Below are 12,616 nucleotides of genomic sequence, written 5' to 3' on the forward strand. Positions count from 1 at the left end.
CCTCAAAGCATGGCTCCACCCCAGCCCCTATCAAGGAACTCTATATTAACCTGTACACTGCAAGCCAGCTCTGCTCATCAATATTGTGTGTTTGGCTTTCGTGTGCGACTTGCTGTGTCTTCTACGTCTGATTCCAGTTACTGATCTTGGCTTGTTCTGGACTATCCTTACCTGCTTGTTACCTCGACCTTTGGCTATCTCCATAACACACATCCGCCCAAACAGGCATCCAGATGGCACAGAACCCTGATCACCTGACTCCACCCAAATAAATATGCTGTCCCAGCACTACAAGGGACTAAAGAAACCCCTGCCAATTGGCTTTAGACACCACATCCATTCATAATCTTACCTTCCTATGCCCTTGTCGATCTAATAGCAACAGTGCCACCCAGTGACAGAAGAGAAAAGGTGCAGCAACTCCAGAATTAGAGAGGGATCAGTGGATCTTCTAAAAACTAGCCAGAACATTTACTATCTGGCAAACTAAACTTAGACCCTTAAATAGTAGGGCATAACATGAACAGAACTGGGGAACCTTTAGCAACATCCCAGGCTAGGAAAGCCTTTTTTTCAATGCAAGAGGGATTAACAACAGCAACAGTCACTTAGATCCTTGTATTCAGTGTCCACAAGGCTTAGATGTCTCCTCCAGATTCCGGCAGGCAGACTCCTGTAAATCTCTCAGATCAGATCCTCAGTGGCTCTCCTCTTGAAATCCTGAAAATCTTGTAGCAGGATAGGCTCCCCAGCTCAGGCAACTGGGGCCTCAATGAGACTGGCTGCACCCTCCGCAGGATAGCCGGGAAGTGCAGGCAGCTCTTCTGGATGGGAACCTTTCCTCCTGGGAAAAGAACCCCTCTCTGTGGTTCCAAACCATTTATGCACTCCCAAGCCATCATCTGGGCACACCTCCCCAGGGATTGGCTGGAACTACATAAATATTAATGGTACCTGTTTGACGCATCCACCCACTATATTCTGGAAGGCTCCAAAAACCAGGGGGAAGCAATCAAACCTGCAGCCTGCAGAATCCAGAGCAGGCTAAAACAATCACACACTGCTCGGCTGGTTACAGGAGAGCCAAAGGACTAAATTTATCTAGCCAAACCTAGCAGCTTATCTAGGAGGGTGCTACATAACTTTTTTCATGATAGTCGCCCTTACACAGTGATTGCAAATTATACTACAGCGAGCCTGATAGTGAAGACTTTATTTACATTTATGCTTCAATACTTGTGACTGATTAAAGCACATAAAGTTCCCAAACATGGTTTAGGGAATCAAAACTCTGACGTTAATCTGAATTTTCCATTTTCCTGTTTTCTAGTTATTTTACCAGCTGGAAGGGGACATGTGTCTGAAGATTATTGAAAACGGAGAACACAGAGATATTCACATCAGAGAAGGAGAGGTACAGCAGATGACACAACAATTTGACCTATTTTAGACAGGAAATATGTTATATTTAAAGGCATCCCCTTTCCCCCTCCAATAAAAAACAGTTTTTGGGATAGCACATAGCACATAGCTATATACCACAATCAACAGATAAAAATGAAAACTGGGTAAAATATATATCAATCTACCCATATACATTTCACATTCCATAACCTTGTGCATAGATCTGTATGCACATGATGTTGCACATTAAAACCCACGTTTTAATGTGTATTACTGCAATAAGCATGTTTTCAGGCAATTTTATTCAGGCAGAGTTCAGAACTGAAAAATGAGTATGATAGGTCAGTATAAAGCCACCATAAGGCCACCATATTGCAACGAAAGAACCAGGGACTGACCAGAGTGATCCTTATACTGTATCTACCTTTTTATTTTTCTAGCATACTGGATGATTTTTATTTTCCATTAAAACTAATTTCAAACAAGAAAAATAAATACCCTCTACCTCTGCTAACTGCAATTAAGATTAAACAGATCTCTCATTTTCCTTAATTATAACAAATTTCCCTTGGTAAGGCAAGTGCAGTTTTGCCATTCCTCCCTTATGTGGCTTTGAAAATAACAGCAGAGTAATGTGTCCCACAACAATGCAACTTGCTAGAAAAATTAATCTGAAATGAGAGCATGGAGAGTGGAGACATTTTACTCAGGGATTTCTGATTATTTTCTACTCTTTTAGCAAAATATATGGAGTTTTATGGAGCTGAACTCCAGGCAAATGGCTAAATATACAGATAAAATACATATAAGGGAGCTGTTTTACCCACCAAAGGATTCAGTTCTGAGATTTACACAGCTCTGCCGCACAGAGCGGCCATGGCTGGCTGTGCAGAAGGTCAGATTTTTCTCTCTGCTGCAGTTAGGTTACACATACGGGCCTTGTACCCCCCCCCCCCCCCCCCAGCATGTGACTGGAAAGTGAAGGAGAAGCGGAAGACTGATGAGCTCACCTCTCTGTCACCCTGCTCTCTCCTTTTATGAACATGACCCTTGTACACTATATGAGCACTGCGGCACAACTGGCTGTCTTCTTTTGCTGTTTCTTCTGACCCTCTTGATGGTTGAGGGGAACTTGTCACAATTAGAATGTGGAGGCTGTTATGGCGGATTTTTTTTTTTTCATTCTTTGCTTTGTGATTTATTATAGTGTATCTCTAGCCAAGACCTTGCATGTATATATAATGACTGACTATGGCTGCCCATATGTAGCTATGACCTATATGCAGAAAAAGCACACACACTGATACAATTATTTATTTATAATTAAGCCCAGCTCTGGGGCAAATATTTTTGCTCCAAAAATACCTAGACTGTGTAAAAAAAAATGCAACTGCAACACCTTCAACCCAGAGCTGTCCCCTGTACCTCTTTTACACCGCAGTGCATCATGGCCCCACTTGCCATGTGGGTAATGTTGCGTTCATTCACAGTGTACTGGTGTACAGTGTAGCACCAATGTCATCGTATCAGTGACGGATTCTGCATCAGTTAGGACCACCTAGCCCAGACAAGAGGCAAAGGCGAAGAGAACCTTAGAGCATCACGTGATCATCCCAAAGACTTCAGAAAAGAGAATAAAATCACAAAAAAGCATAAAATGCTACAAGTGAAGGCCACAGAGAGTTGGAGGCCAATATAGGGGAGTAGGGAGCCCAGTGTTGGCCTTTAGATCTGTTAAGTTGGCCTGTCAAGGAAGGACATCAACGCCAATCAGCTTTCGTTATCTGGTTTATTCAATATATATATACAATGTTATCAGACCACAGCTTAATGCAGTGTGGTGGTGTACAGATTTACAACTTGAATTTTTATACACATAATGCTGGCATGCTACACCTTGACCATATTACAAGATAAATGGAATTTTCCTATTACATCTTTCACAATCATCTGGACTATATCAACTGTTAGGATGCTCTCATCACTTACTTAGCCAACTATTTGTTTATATAAACAATCAATCAAAATATCTTATTACGAAACATTATCAAATACGTGTCAACAATGACCTCGCATGTCTTTTAAGCAATATTTCTCGAAACATAACTTCTAATGCCAAATTGAGTCATTGGCAGCTGAACACCCCTATTTCCAATATTTAGGCAACACAGTTCAAGAAGTCAGAAAGACATGTGTTTTATATGATGATGGATATTTGGTAAAAGCTAAATCATTATATATTTTTATTCCTTGATACAGAAGAACTCTTGAACAAATATCATGGAATATAAATTTTAAAACACTATATTCTAAATATAATATCTCAATGTTTAAGTCAACTTATCAGTCCCTCCTTTTTGTTCAGATTCTTCTTTCTGTATACAAAAGGACACATACGATCTCTATATGTGACAACTTCAAACCCTGTTGCCCTGCTCGTTAACCTAAATTATTTTCCCCATAAGTGTTTTACTTATCTTAACCATGTATAAAATAAGGAACAATAAACACATCAGAATCAAGAGATCTCAAAATGTCAGCTGTACTGCTTTTGTCCATGTAAAAAATAAAGAAAGCGATGAAGGGGCGTGATAGTCCATAAAAACCAAGAGGGAGGGGGCATAACAGCCTTTATTAAAATAGAATAGTCTTCAGAAAAAAAAAAAATAGAAAATGGGAAAATAAAAGTCTCTCTCTTGTATGACTTACAAATGTTAATGGATATTCAGAAGTTCATGCACTATACCTCCTCTTTTATTCTGTAGCCGCTCATGCCCCCAGGGGGTAAGGCACCCACCACCCCATAAAGGCTTGCCTCTCAATAGGTACAAAAGAACAAACTTCCAAAGACTGGAAATGATGTTGCACATAAGCAAAGAAGTCATCATCTTGACTAGGTCTTCGAGCTCACACCTCGGATCTCTCCCATGGTGTTCACTGGAACTCTCAGGCCTTGGCTTGGCATCATGGCTATGGCTCTACCTCTCAGCATCCCAGGAAGTTTACAGGAATGGCTTTCAACCTTCAATGAAGAGTAGCATGTGTCATTCCAGGATGATAGCGTGGCAAACCTTCTGGACTTATCCCAGGATCTTCTGTGGCTAGAACAACAAAGATTTCCTTGCAAAAGATGTAATCATTTCTTCATATATTGGGCATCTGGATAGAGACAAAAAAGGGGGGGGGGGGTGGGTTGGATACAATACTCTCCAGCCAACATGAATAGCCACAGAATAATTTATTTTATTCTACTAGATAAAGTGTTTTATTTCCTTTTTGGAGATGCCAAAAATAATGTTCTTTCATTAATTCAAACATGATTCTATAACTCCATTAAGCCTGCAGAAATAAAAAGTTTGCTAGCAGCAGTTTCCATTACTAAACATATATGGATTAAATATACACATCCAACTAAACATCATTCTCAAACCTAATATTGTAGCAGTAGTGAAACCACAAGTCCCAGAACAGAATACCCTAATTGGGCACATATTTTTTCTCAGAACCTAGCCTCCCAACTCTGCAATATGATTATCATAAGCAAATAAAACATTCTAACAAACTCAAAATAAATAATCACTTTAAGCCCTTGTACACACGGTCGGACATTCCGGCAACCAAATCCGACGGATTTTGTCCGACGGATTTTGTCCGACGGATTTTGTCCGAAACTGTTGCATAAACACGGTCGGACAAAGTTGTCGGAAAATCCGATTGTACATAACGTGGTGACGTTATTTCGTTAGGACGGGACTACGTTCAGGCTAGTAGCCAATAGCTTTGGTCTAGGAATTTGATCTGAGCATGCGTGGCACTTTGTCCATCGGAGTAGGCTACACATGATCGGAGTATGTCCGATAGGAGCATTTTGTCTGAAAATTTTACCGGCAAGTTGGAAAAGTTGGTCCGTCGGTTATTCCGACGGAAACAGTCCGATGGGGCCCACACACAGTCGGAATATCTGACAAAATGGTCCGATAGGACACATTCAGTTGGAATCTCCGACCGTGTGTACAAGGGCTAAGACTAGCGTCCACTCACTTTTCCATTTGAAGTCACTTTTAACCACTTAAGGACCAGGCCTCTTTTTCAGACTCGGTGTTTACACGTTTAAAACTGTTTTTTTTGCTAGAAAATTACTTAGAACCCCCAAACATTATATATTGTTTTTTTTTCTAACACCCTAGAGAATAAAATGAATCATTGCAATACTTTTTTTCACACCATATTTGTGCAGTGGTCTTACAAGCACACTTTTTTTGGAAAAAATGTACTTTTTGGAATAGAAAAATAAGACAACAGTAAAATTAGCCCAATTTTTTTATATTGTGAAAGATAATGTTACGCCGAATAAATTGATACCCAACATGTCATGCTTCAAAATTGCGCCCGCACGTGGAATGGTGTCAAACTTTTACCTTCAAAAATCTCCACAAGCGATTTAAAACATTCTACAGGTTGCATGTTTTGCGTTACAGAGGAGGTCTATGGCTCAAATTATTGTTCTCGCTCTACCGATCGTTGCGATACTTCACATGTATGGTTTGACTACCGTTTTCATATGCGGGCGCTACTCATGTATGCGTTCGCTTCTGCGCGCGAGTTCGTCGGGACAGGGTGTTTTAAAAAAAAGTTATTTTTTCTTATTTATTTTACTTGATTTTATTTATTTTTACACTGTTTTTAAAAAAAATGTATCACTTTTATTCCTATTACAAGGAATGTAAACATCCCTTGTAATAGAAAAAAGCATGACAGGTCCTCTTAAATATGAGATTTGGGGTCAAAAAGTACTCAGATCTCATATTTGGACTTAAATGCAATAAAAATAAAATAAAAATGTAATTTGAAAAAATGACATTGAAAAAAATGTACCCTTAAGAGGTATGGGCGGAAGTGACGTTTTGACGTCGCTTCCGCCCTCCTATGGTATAGAGACGAGTGGGGGCCATCTTAGCCTCACTCATCTCCATATCCAGCAGTGTGCAGGACCCGATCGCCTCCGCCGCTACCGACGGCTCCGGTAAGCAGCGGAGGGTGCGGGAGAGAGGCGGGGGGTGGCACCTCTCCCGCTGCCGATAACGGTGATCTCGCGGCGAACCCGCCGCAGAGACCACCATTATCGTTATCGCGAGACCGCCTCCTGTAAAGAGGGATCTCTCGGTTGTGGCAGCAGCTGCTGCCATTACCGAGATAACCCTCTTCAAAGTACCAACGTATATGTACAGGAGGTGGTCCTTAAGTGGTTAAGACTCTATTTAGTTTACTTTTCCACTTTTAGTCTCTTTTAACACTGTAAACAACTTACTTTTCCATTTTTTTAAACTTATTTTTCAACTAAAACCTTAGCATGTAATACTTGCAATTTTCTTACTAGACCCCATAGGTGTGTGCCAGGTGTGCTTAGATTCCCCCTGCTGATTGGCTACAGAGAAAGGGACTCTAAAGTGAGACATCAGAGGTCTGTTTAGACCCCTGATATTTCACCAAATCCCTCCCCAGTGGGGCTCCTAAAACATGTAAAAATAAATACATTTTAACAATAATAATAATGCGTAAAAAAGAAAAAAAGTTATAATAAAAAAATAAATAAAAGTAAAAGACACCAACCTCTGCCCTACTGACATCATCCACTGCTCTAGAGCGATATATATGTAGCACTGACCCCCGAAGGAGCTGCTGGTTTTATTGGGCTTACCGTTACCTTCTTGACCTCGTCTCCATTTAGGGTTTCCCATGGTAGATGGCCCAAAGAAATGCAGAAACTGACACTAGATCTTCTTTTGGGTTATTTATTTAGAAGATAAAACAGTCTCTTAATAAAGGGTAGAGGGTTTAGAACACAGTTCAGGTACTTTTGGACTCCAAAAATAGAAAGTTTCTTATAGAAGAACTCCAGAGAATAACTGTTTCACAGCTGGATTCTCACACTTTCCAGATAGACCTTCTCACTAGGCCTAGCAGCCGGTAGGGTGCTAAGTAAAGCAAAGTCTCTGCCACAGACTTGGATGTGAATTACTTGAGAAAAGTCTCTGCCATACACTTGGATGTGAATAACTTGAGAAAAGTCTCTGCCACAGACTTGAACGTAACCGAGGGTCATAGACAAATTTATAGAACTATCATACAGTACCAGTATCTCTCAGCCCAGCAATACCGTATGAATGTGAGTCCAAGAAGTGTCCTTCAACTGATCCTCCAGGCTCCTTCAGAGAAACCAACCTTGTGCATGGCTTCCTCCTCAAGAGTCCTCCACTGGATGCTTCTCCAGTTGCTGGGCCTCTCCTTAGATGAGACGGCACCGGACCACCCTTGAATCCTCAGGCCTCGATATCCAGTCAGGCCTGTCCCTGCAGTTACTTCGCCTCGGGCTATCTAGCCCCGAGACTTGGAATTGCATGGATCCCCAGGCCAGGAGGACCAGGACCAAACAGACAGCAAAATCTTCTGGACCGGAACCCTGAAGCACGTGATCTCAGTACCTTAAATACCATCTCCCAGAGTGCACAGCAGGAGAACACTCCCACTGGGCTGGTTCCGAGAAAACGTGGCACTCAATACACTCAGCCAGACTGCAATCTACCACTTGCCGGCGGTGAGAGCGACACCTGCAGCCAAGGAGTACTCAGTGAAATCCAGCCAGACTGGTACTGAAACTATAATTTGGCAAAATTAGCCCTAAAACCCAACTGTGGTTTCAGGAATATTAATTTTCAAAAACATATAGCGCATGCTCGTCAGGAGCCGGCGCTACATTTGCGTTTTAAAAAACGCTGCGCAAATATCAAAATAACAAAAATATATATATATATATATATATATGCAACACCCACCATTTTATTCTTTAGGGCCTCTGCTTAAAATAAATATAAATATATAAATATATATATATATATAAAATATAGTGGGGACGGAAAGCATTCAGACCCCCTTAAATTTTTCACTCTGTGTTATATTGCAGCCATTTGCTAAAATTATTTAAGTTCATTTTTTCCCTCATTAATGTACACACAGCACCCCATATTGACAGAAAAACACAGACTTGTTGACATTTTTGCATATTTATTAAAAAAGAAAAACTGAAATATCACATGGTCCTAAGTATTCAGACCCTTTGCTCAGTATTTAGTAGAAGCTCCCTTTTGATCTAATACAGCGACTTTTTGGGAAAGATGCAACAAGTTTTCACACCTGGATTTGGGGATCCACTACCATTCCTCCTTGCAGATCTTTTCCAGTTCTGTGGTAAACGTTGTGCTAAACGTTGGTGGACGGCCATTTGTAGGTCTCTCCAAAGATGCTCAATTGGGTTTAAGTCAGGGCTTTGGTAGGGCCATTCAAGAACAGTCACAGAGTTGTTATGAAGCCACTCCTTCATTATTTTAGCTGTGTGGTTAGGGTCATTGTCTTGTTGGAAGGTAAACCTTCGGCCCAGTCTGAGGTCCTGAGCAGTCTGGAGAAGGTTTTCATCTAGGATATCCCTTTTCTTGGCCGCATTCATCTTTCCCTCGATTACAACCAGTTGTCCTGTCCCTACAGATGAAAAACACCCCCACAGCATGATGCTGCCACCACCATGCTTCACTGTTGGGACTGTATTAGACAGGTGATGAGCAGTGCCTGGTTTTCCCCACACATACCGCTTAGAATTAAGGCCAAAAAGTTCTATCTTGGTCTCATCAGACCAGAGAATCTTATTTCTCTCCATCTTAGAGTCCTTCAGGTGTTTTTTTTAGCAAACTCTTGCACTGAGGAGAGGCGTCCATCGATGGTTGACTTTCTACAACTTTCTCCCATCTCCCAACTGCATCCCTGGAGCTCAGCCACCGTGATCTTTGGGTTCTTCTTTACCTATCTCACCAAGGCTTTTCTCCCCTGATGCTGCAAACACCAAGGTAAGTATGATTCTGAAAAAGAATGTAAAAACATACTTCTCTTTTAATTAGCTGTCTATGAGCTTTCCTGCGGCTTTCCAAAGTGTTGTAATGTGCCACTTCCACCCCTGCCTAAATTCCACCCTCCATAAATCCTGGGATTCATTGCCCGTCCTGTGGGACCATGACATCCATGGCAGAGTCAGCAGGCATAACAGAGGACAATCATCATCCCTACATTGAATGAAGCTGGAAGTAATCTGAATTTAGACAATTCTGGTTTCAGCGCTGTCATTCAGTGTGCTTGATTATTTTCAATGGTGTGCAGGGGAGACGTTAAGAGTCTAATAGACCCTTGGTGTCTAACTAAAGAGAATCAAACACTTTTATTCATAAAAAAAAAATCAAAAACCTTTTTTTTCACTTTTAATAAACATTTATGAAGTTTCAAGACATATCAAATGTACATTTCTACTGTACAGTGCAATATGAAAGTATTACATTAAAATCTTGCTGATTGTTCGGTGGAGTCTAAGCTTGCTAAAGCTGTATTGCCCCTAAAGTAAAAGCAGATATATAGAGAGGGTATGCTCTTGGCTAGATTGACAGTCTAGTGGATGTAGCTCAACCCCAAAAAAGGGCCACTTAATTTGTCCCAGGTGTAGCTGTAGTCAGGCAAACAGCAACATCTACTCTTCTGGCTCAATAAACAATAAACCTTATTGCTGGTTAACCTGGATTGGTCTCATGGGAGCTGTGGGATACTCCAGACAGTAATGAGAGGACACGCTTCTCTCTGCAGCTACTTCCTAGAACAGTCTCTTCAGCAAAAGATCAGGGAATAGACAACACTGGGACACCAAGCAATGTTCCTTAGTATTAGTGCACTAGGGGTCAACAGCAGCAACAGTGCCTCAGATCCTTTACTCAGTTCTGTACTCACAGTGTTACCGGGTACCTAGATGCTTCCCTCCAGCCTCACGCAGAAAATTCCTCAGTGAATCTTCCAGACTAGATTGCCAATGAAACTCCTCTCTTACCTCTAGAGATTTGTAGTAGAATAGGCCCCCCAAAGCACAGCTTGGACCTCAGTGAGCACAAGTAGAAGGTCTGTAACCCTTCAGCCTGGGAACGTCTCCTCTTGGACAAAAACCAGACTGCCTTAGGCTCCACACTATTTATGCACCCTCCCAGCCACCTCCTGGGCACCTTCCAGTTTAGTTTGGAAAGAGAGGGAGGTTTTAGGTGGAGGAGTGCAAACCAAGGGTGCCTTGGAAGAAAGCGATGGAATAGATTGTGAGGTAGAGTAGATTAAACCCTTTAGTCCAAAATATGAATAGCACTGGACAATAGACATGTGCAGAGTAAAATATTTCGTTTCGGAATTTAGTTTTCGTCCGAAAAATAAATTTATTTAGTTACTCCCGAAATTAGTTTTTATTTATTTCGTTTTTTCGTTCAAAAATTGCATTCGTCCGAAAATCGTGTGAACTTTAGAACCCTATTAAAGTCTATGGGACTCCAACGTTCAAAGTCTAAAGTACTAATTTTAAAGGCTAATATGCAAGTTACTGTCCTAAAAAGTGTTTGAGGATCCGGGTCCTGCCCCAGGGGACATGTATCTATGCAAAAAAAAGTTTTAAAAACGTCCGTTTTTTCGGGAGCAGTGATTTTAATAATGATTAAAGTGAAACAATAAAAGTGTAATATTCCTTTAAATTTCGTAGGGGGGGTTGTCTATAGTATGCCTGTGAAGGGGCGCATGTTTCTGGTGCTTAGAACTGTCCCTGCACAAAGTGTCATTTATGCAGGAAAAAAAGTCCTTTAAAATCACTCGCAGCTATTATGAATTGTTGGCTCCGTAATACAGAGAACACTCATTGAAAGTCATTGATAAAAAAAAAAAAAAAAGCGTGGGGGTCCCCCAAATTCAATTACCAGGCCCTTCAGGCCTGGTATGGATCATAAGGGGAACCCTGCGTCAAATTTAAAAAATATTTGACGTGGGGTTCCCCCTAAATATCCATACCAGACTCTTCAGGTCTGGTATGGATATTAAGGGGAACCCCGTGTCAAATTTAAAAAAAAAATGACGTGGGGGTCCCCCTAAAAATCCATACCAGACCCTTTATCCGAGCACGCAACCTGGCAGGTCGCAGGAAAAGAGGGGGGGATGAGAGAGAGCGGCCCCCCCTCCCTCCTGAACCGTACCAGGCCACATGCCCTTAACATTGGGAGGATGCTTTGGCGGTCTGTGACCCCCCAAAGCACCTTGTCCCCATGTTGATGTGGAGAAGGGCCGCATCCCCACAACCGTGGCCGGTGGTTCTGGGGGTCTGCGGGTGGGGGGCTTATCAGAATCTGGAAGCCCCCTTTAACAAGGGGACCCCCAGTTCCCGCCCCCCCGTTTGAAATGGTAAGTGGGTACAAAAGTACCCCTACCATTTCACAAAGAAAGTGTAAAAAATAGTTAAATAAGACAAACACACTTTTGAAAAATTCCTTTATTAAAAATAAAAAAAAGGTTCCAGCGGTGGTAATCCACTCTTGCTATCCAGCGACGGACGATCATCTCTCCGGGGTCCAGCGACGGTTGATCTGAATCAGCGCAGCGAATCCATCCATCTTCTGTCTCCACTGAGGAGACACTGCGGGATCCTGGCGGCCTGACGTTTGTTATACGCGGAGGGCGGGGCCACCCGTCACCTGACCCCCACCCCCTCTGACGCAAGGGAAAACTTTTTTTTGCATTGATACATGTCCCCTGGGGCAGGACCCGGATCTCCAAACACTTTTTAGGACAGTAACTTGCAGAATCTTTTCTCTCTGTCAAATCTTTTTTCTCTGTTGAATATTTTCTCTATATAATCTTGGACTAATAGAGGTAAGGTTAGGCACATTCGACCACAGGTTCTATAGACACAGATTGTTGTCAGAGTCACGTCGAATCTCCTATTCTATATCGAACTGTTGTAACAACGAAAACGAAAATAAAGCATTTATTTATGTCGGATCTTTTGTTTTTCGGATTCTGTGCTTTCGTTATCGTTTGTCAAAACGAAAACGAAAATAGCTGAAATTCGGACGAAAATGCATTCGGACGAAAACGAATGCACATGTCTACTGGACAAGTGCATAATCTCTCCTGCAAAATACTTGAGAGTAAAAAAAAAAAAATATTTTTTAATGACCCCACTGTTTTGATTTGGTGTCTAGTAAGGTCACGCTGCAATAAAGTAAGGAAGCTTAGACCTCTGCATTGTATTAATGTGCTTTTACTAAATGAAAAAAAATGCCATACTTAGAAAACGTTTACAATTTATAGGAATGTAATGCAA

The 12,616-nt window shown here is 41.6% G+C and overlaps 1 protein-coding gene across 1 annotated transcript in view; it reads left to right on the plus strand.

Moving 5' to 3' along the window:
• HAAO (3-hydroxyanthranilate 3,4-dioxygenase) overlaps window positions 1-12,616 on the plus strand; it is a 94,945-nt gene that overhangs the window by 18,421 nt on the left and 63,908 nt on the right. The window contains exon 3 of the mRNA XM_077485676.1: window positions 1,331-1,414. Coding sequence (XP_077341802.1) covers window positions 1,331-1,414 — 84 coding nt within the window. The remainder of the gene's footprint in view (window positions 1-1,330; window positions 1,415-12,616) is intronic.

The sequence above is a fragment of the Lithobates pipiens genome, unplaced genomic scaffold (assembly GCF_037356315.1).
Source record: "Lithobates pipiens isolate NorthernLeopardFrog02 unplaced genomic scaffold, aLitPip1_a1.2 Scaffold_18, whole genome shotgun sequence".
Taxonomy (NCBI): domain Eukaryota; kingdom Metazoa; phylum Chordata; class Amphibia; order Anura; family Ranidae; genus Lithobates; species Lithobates pipiens.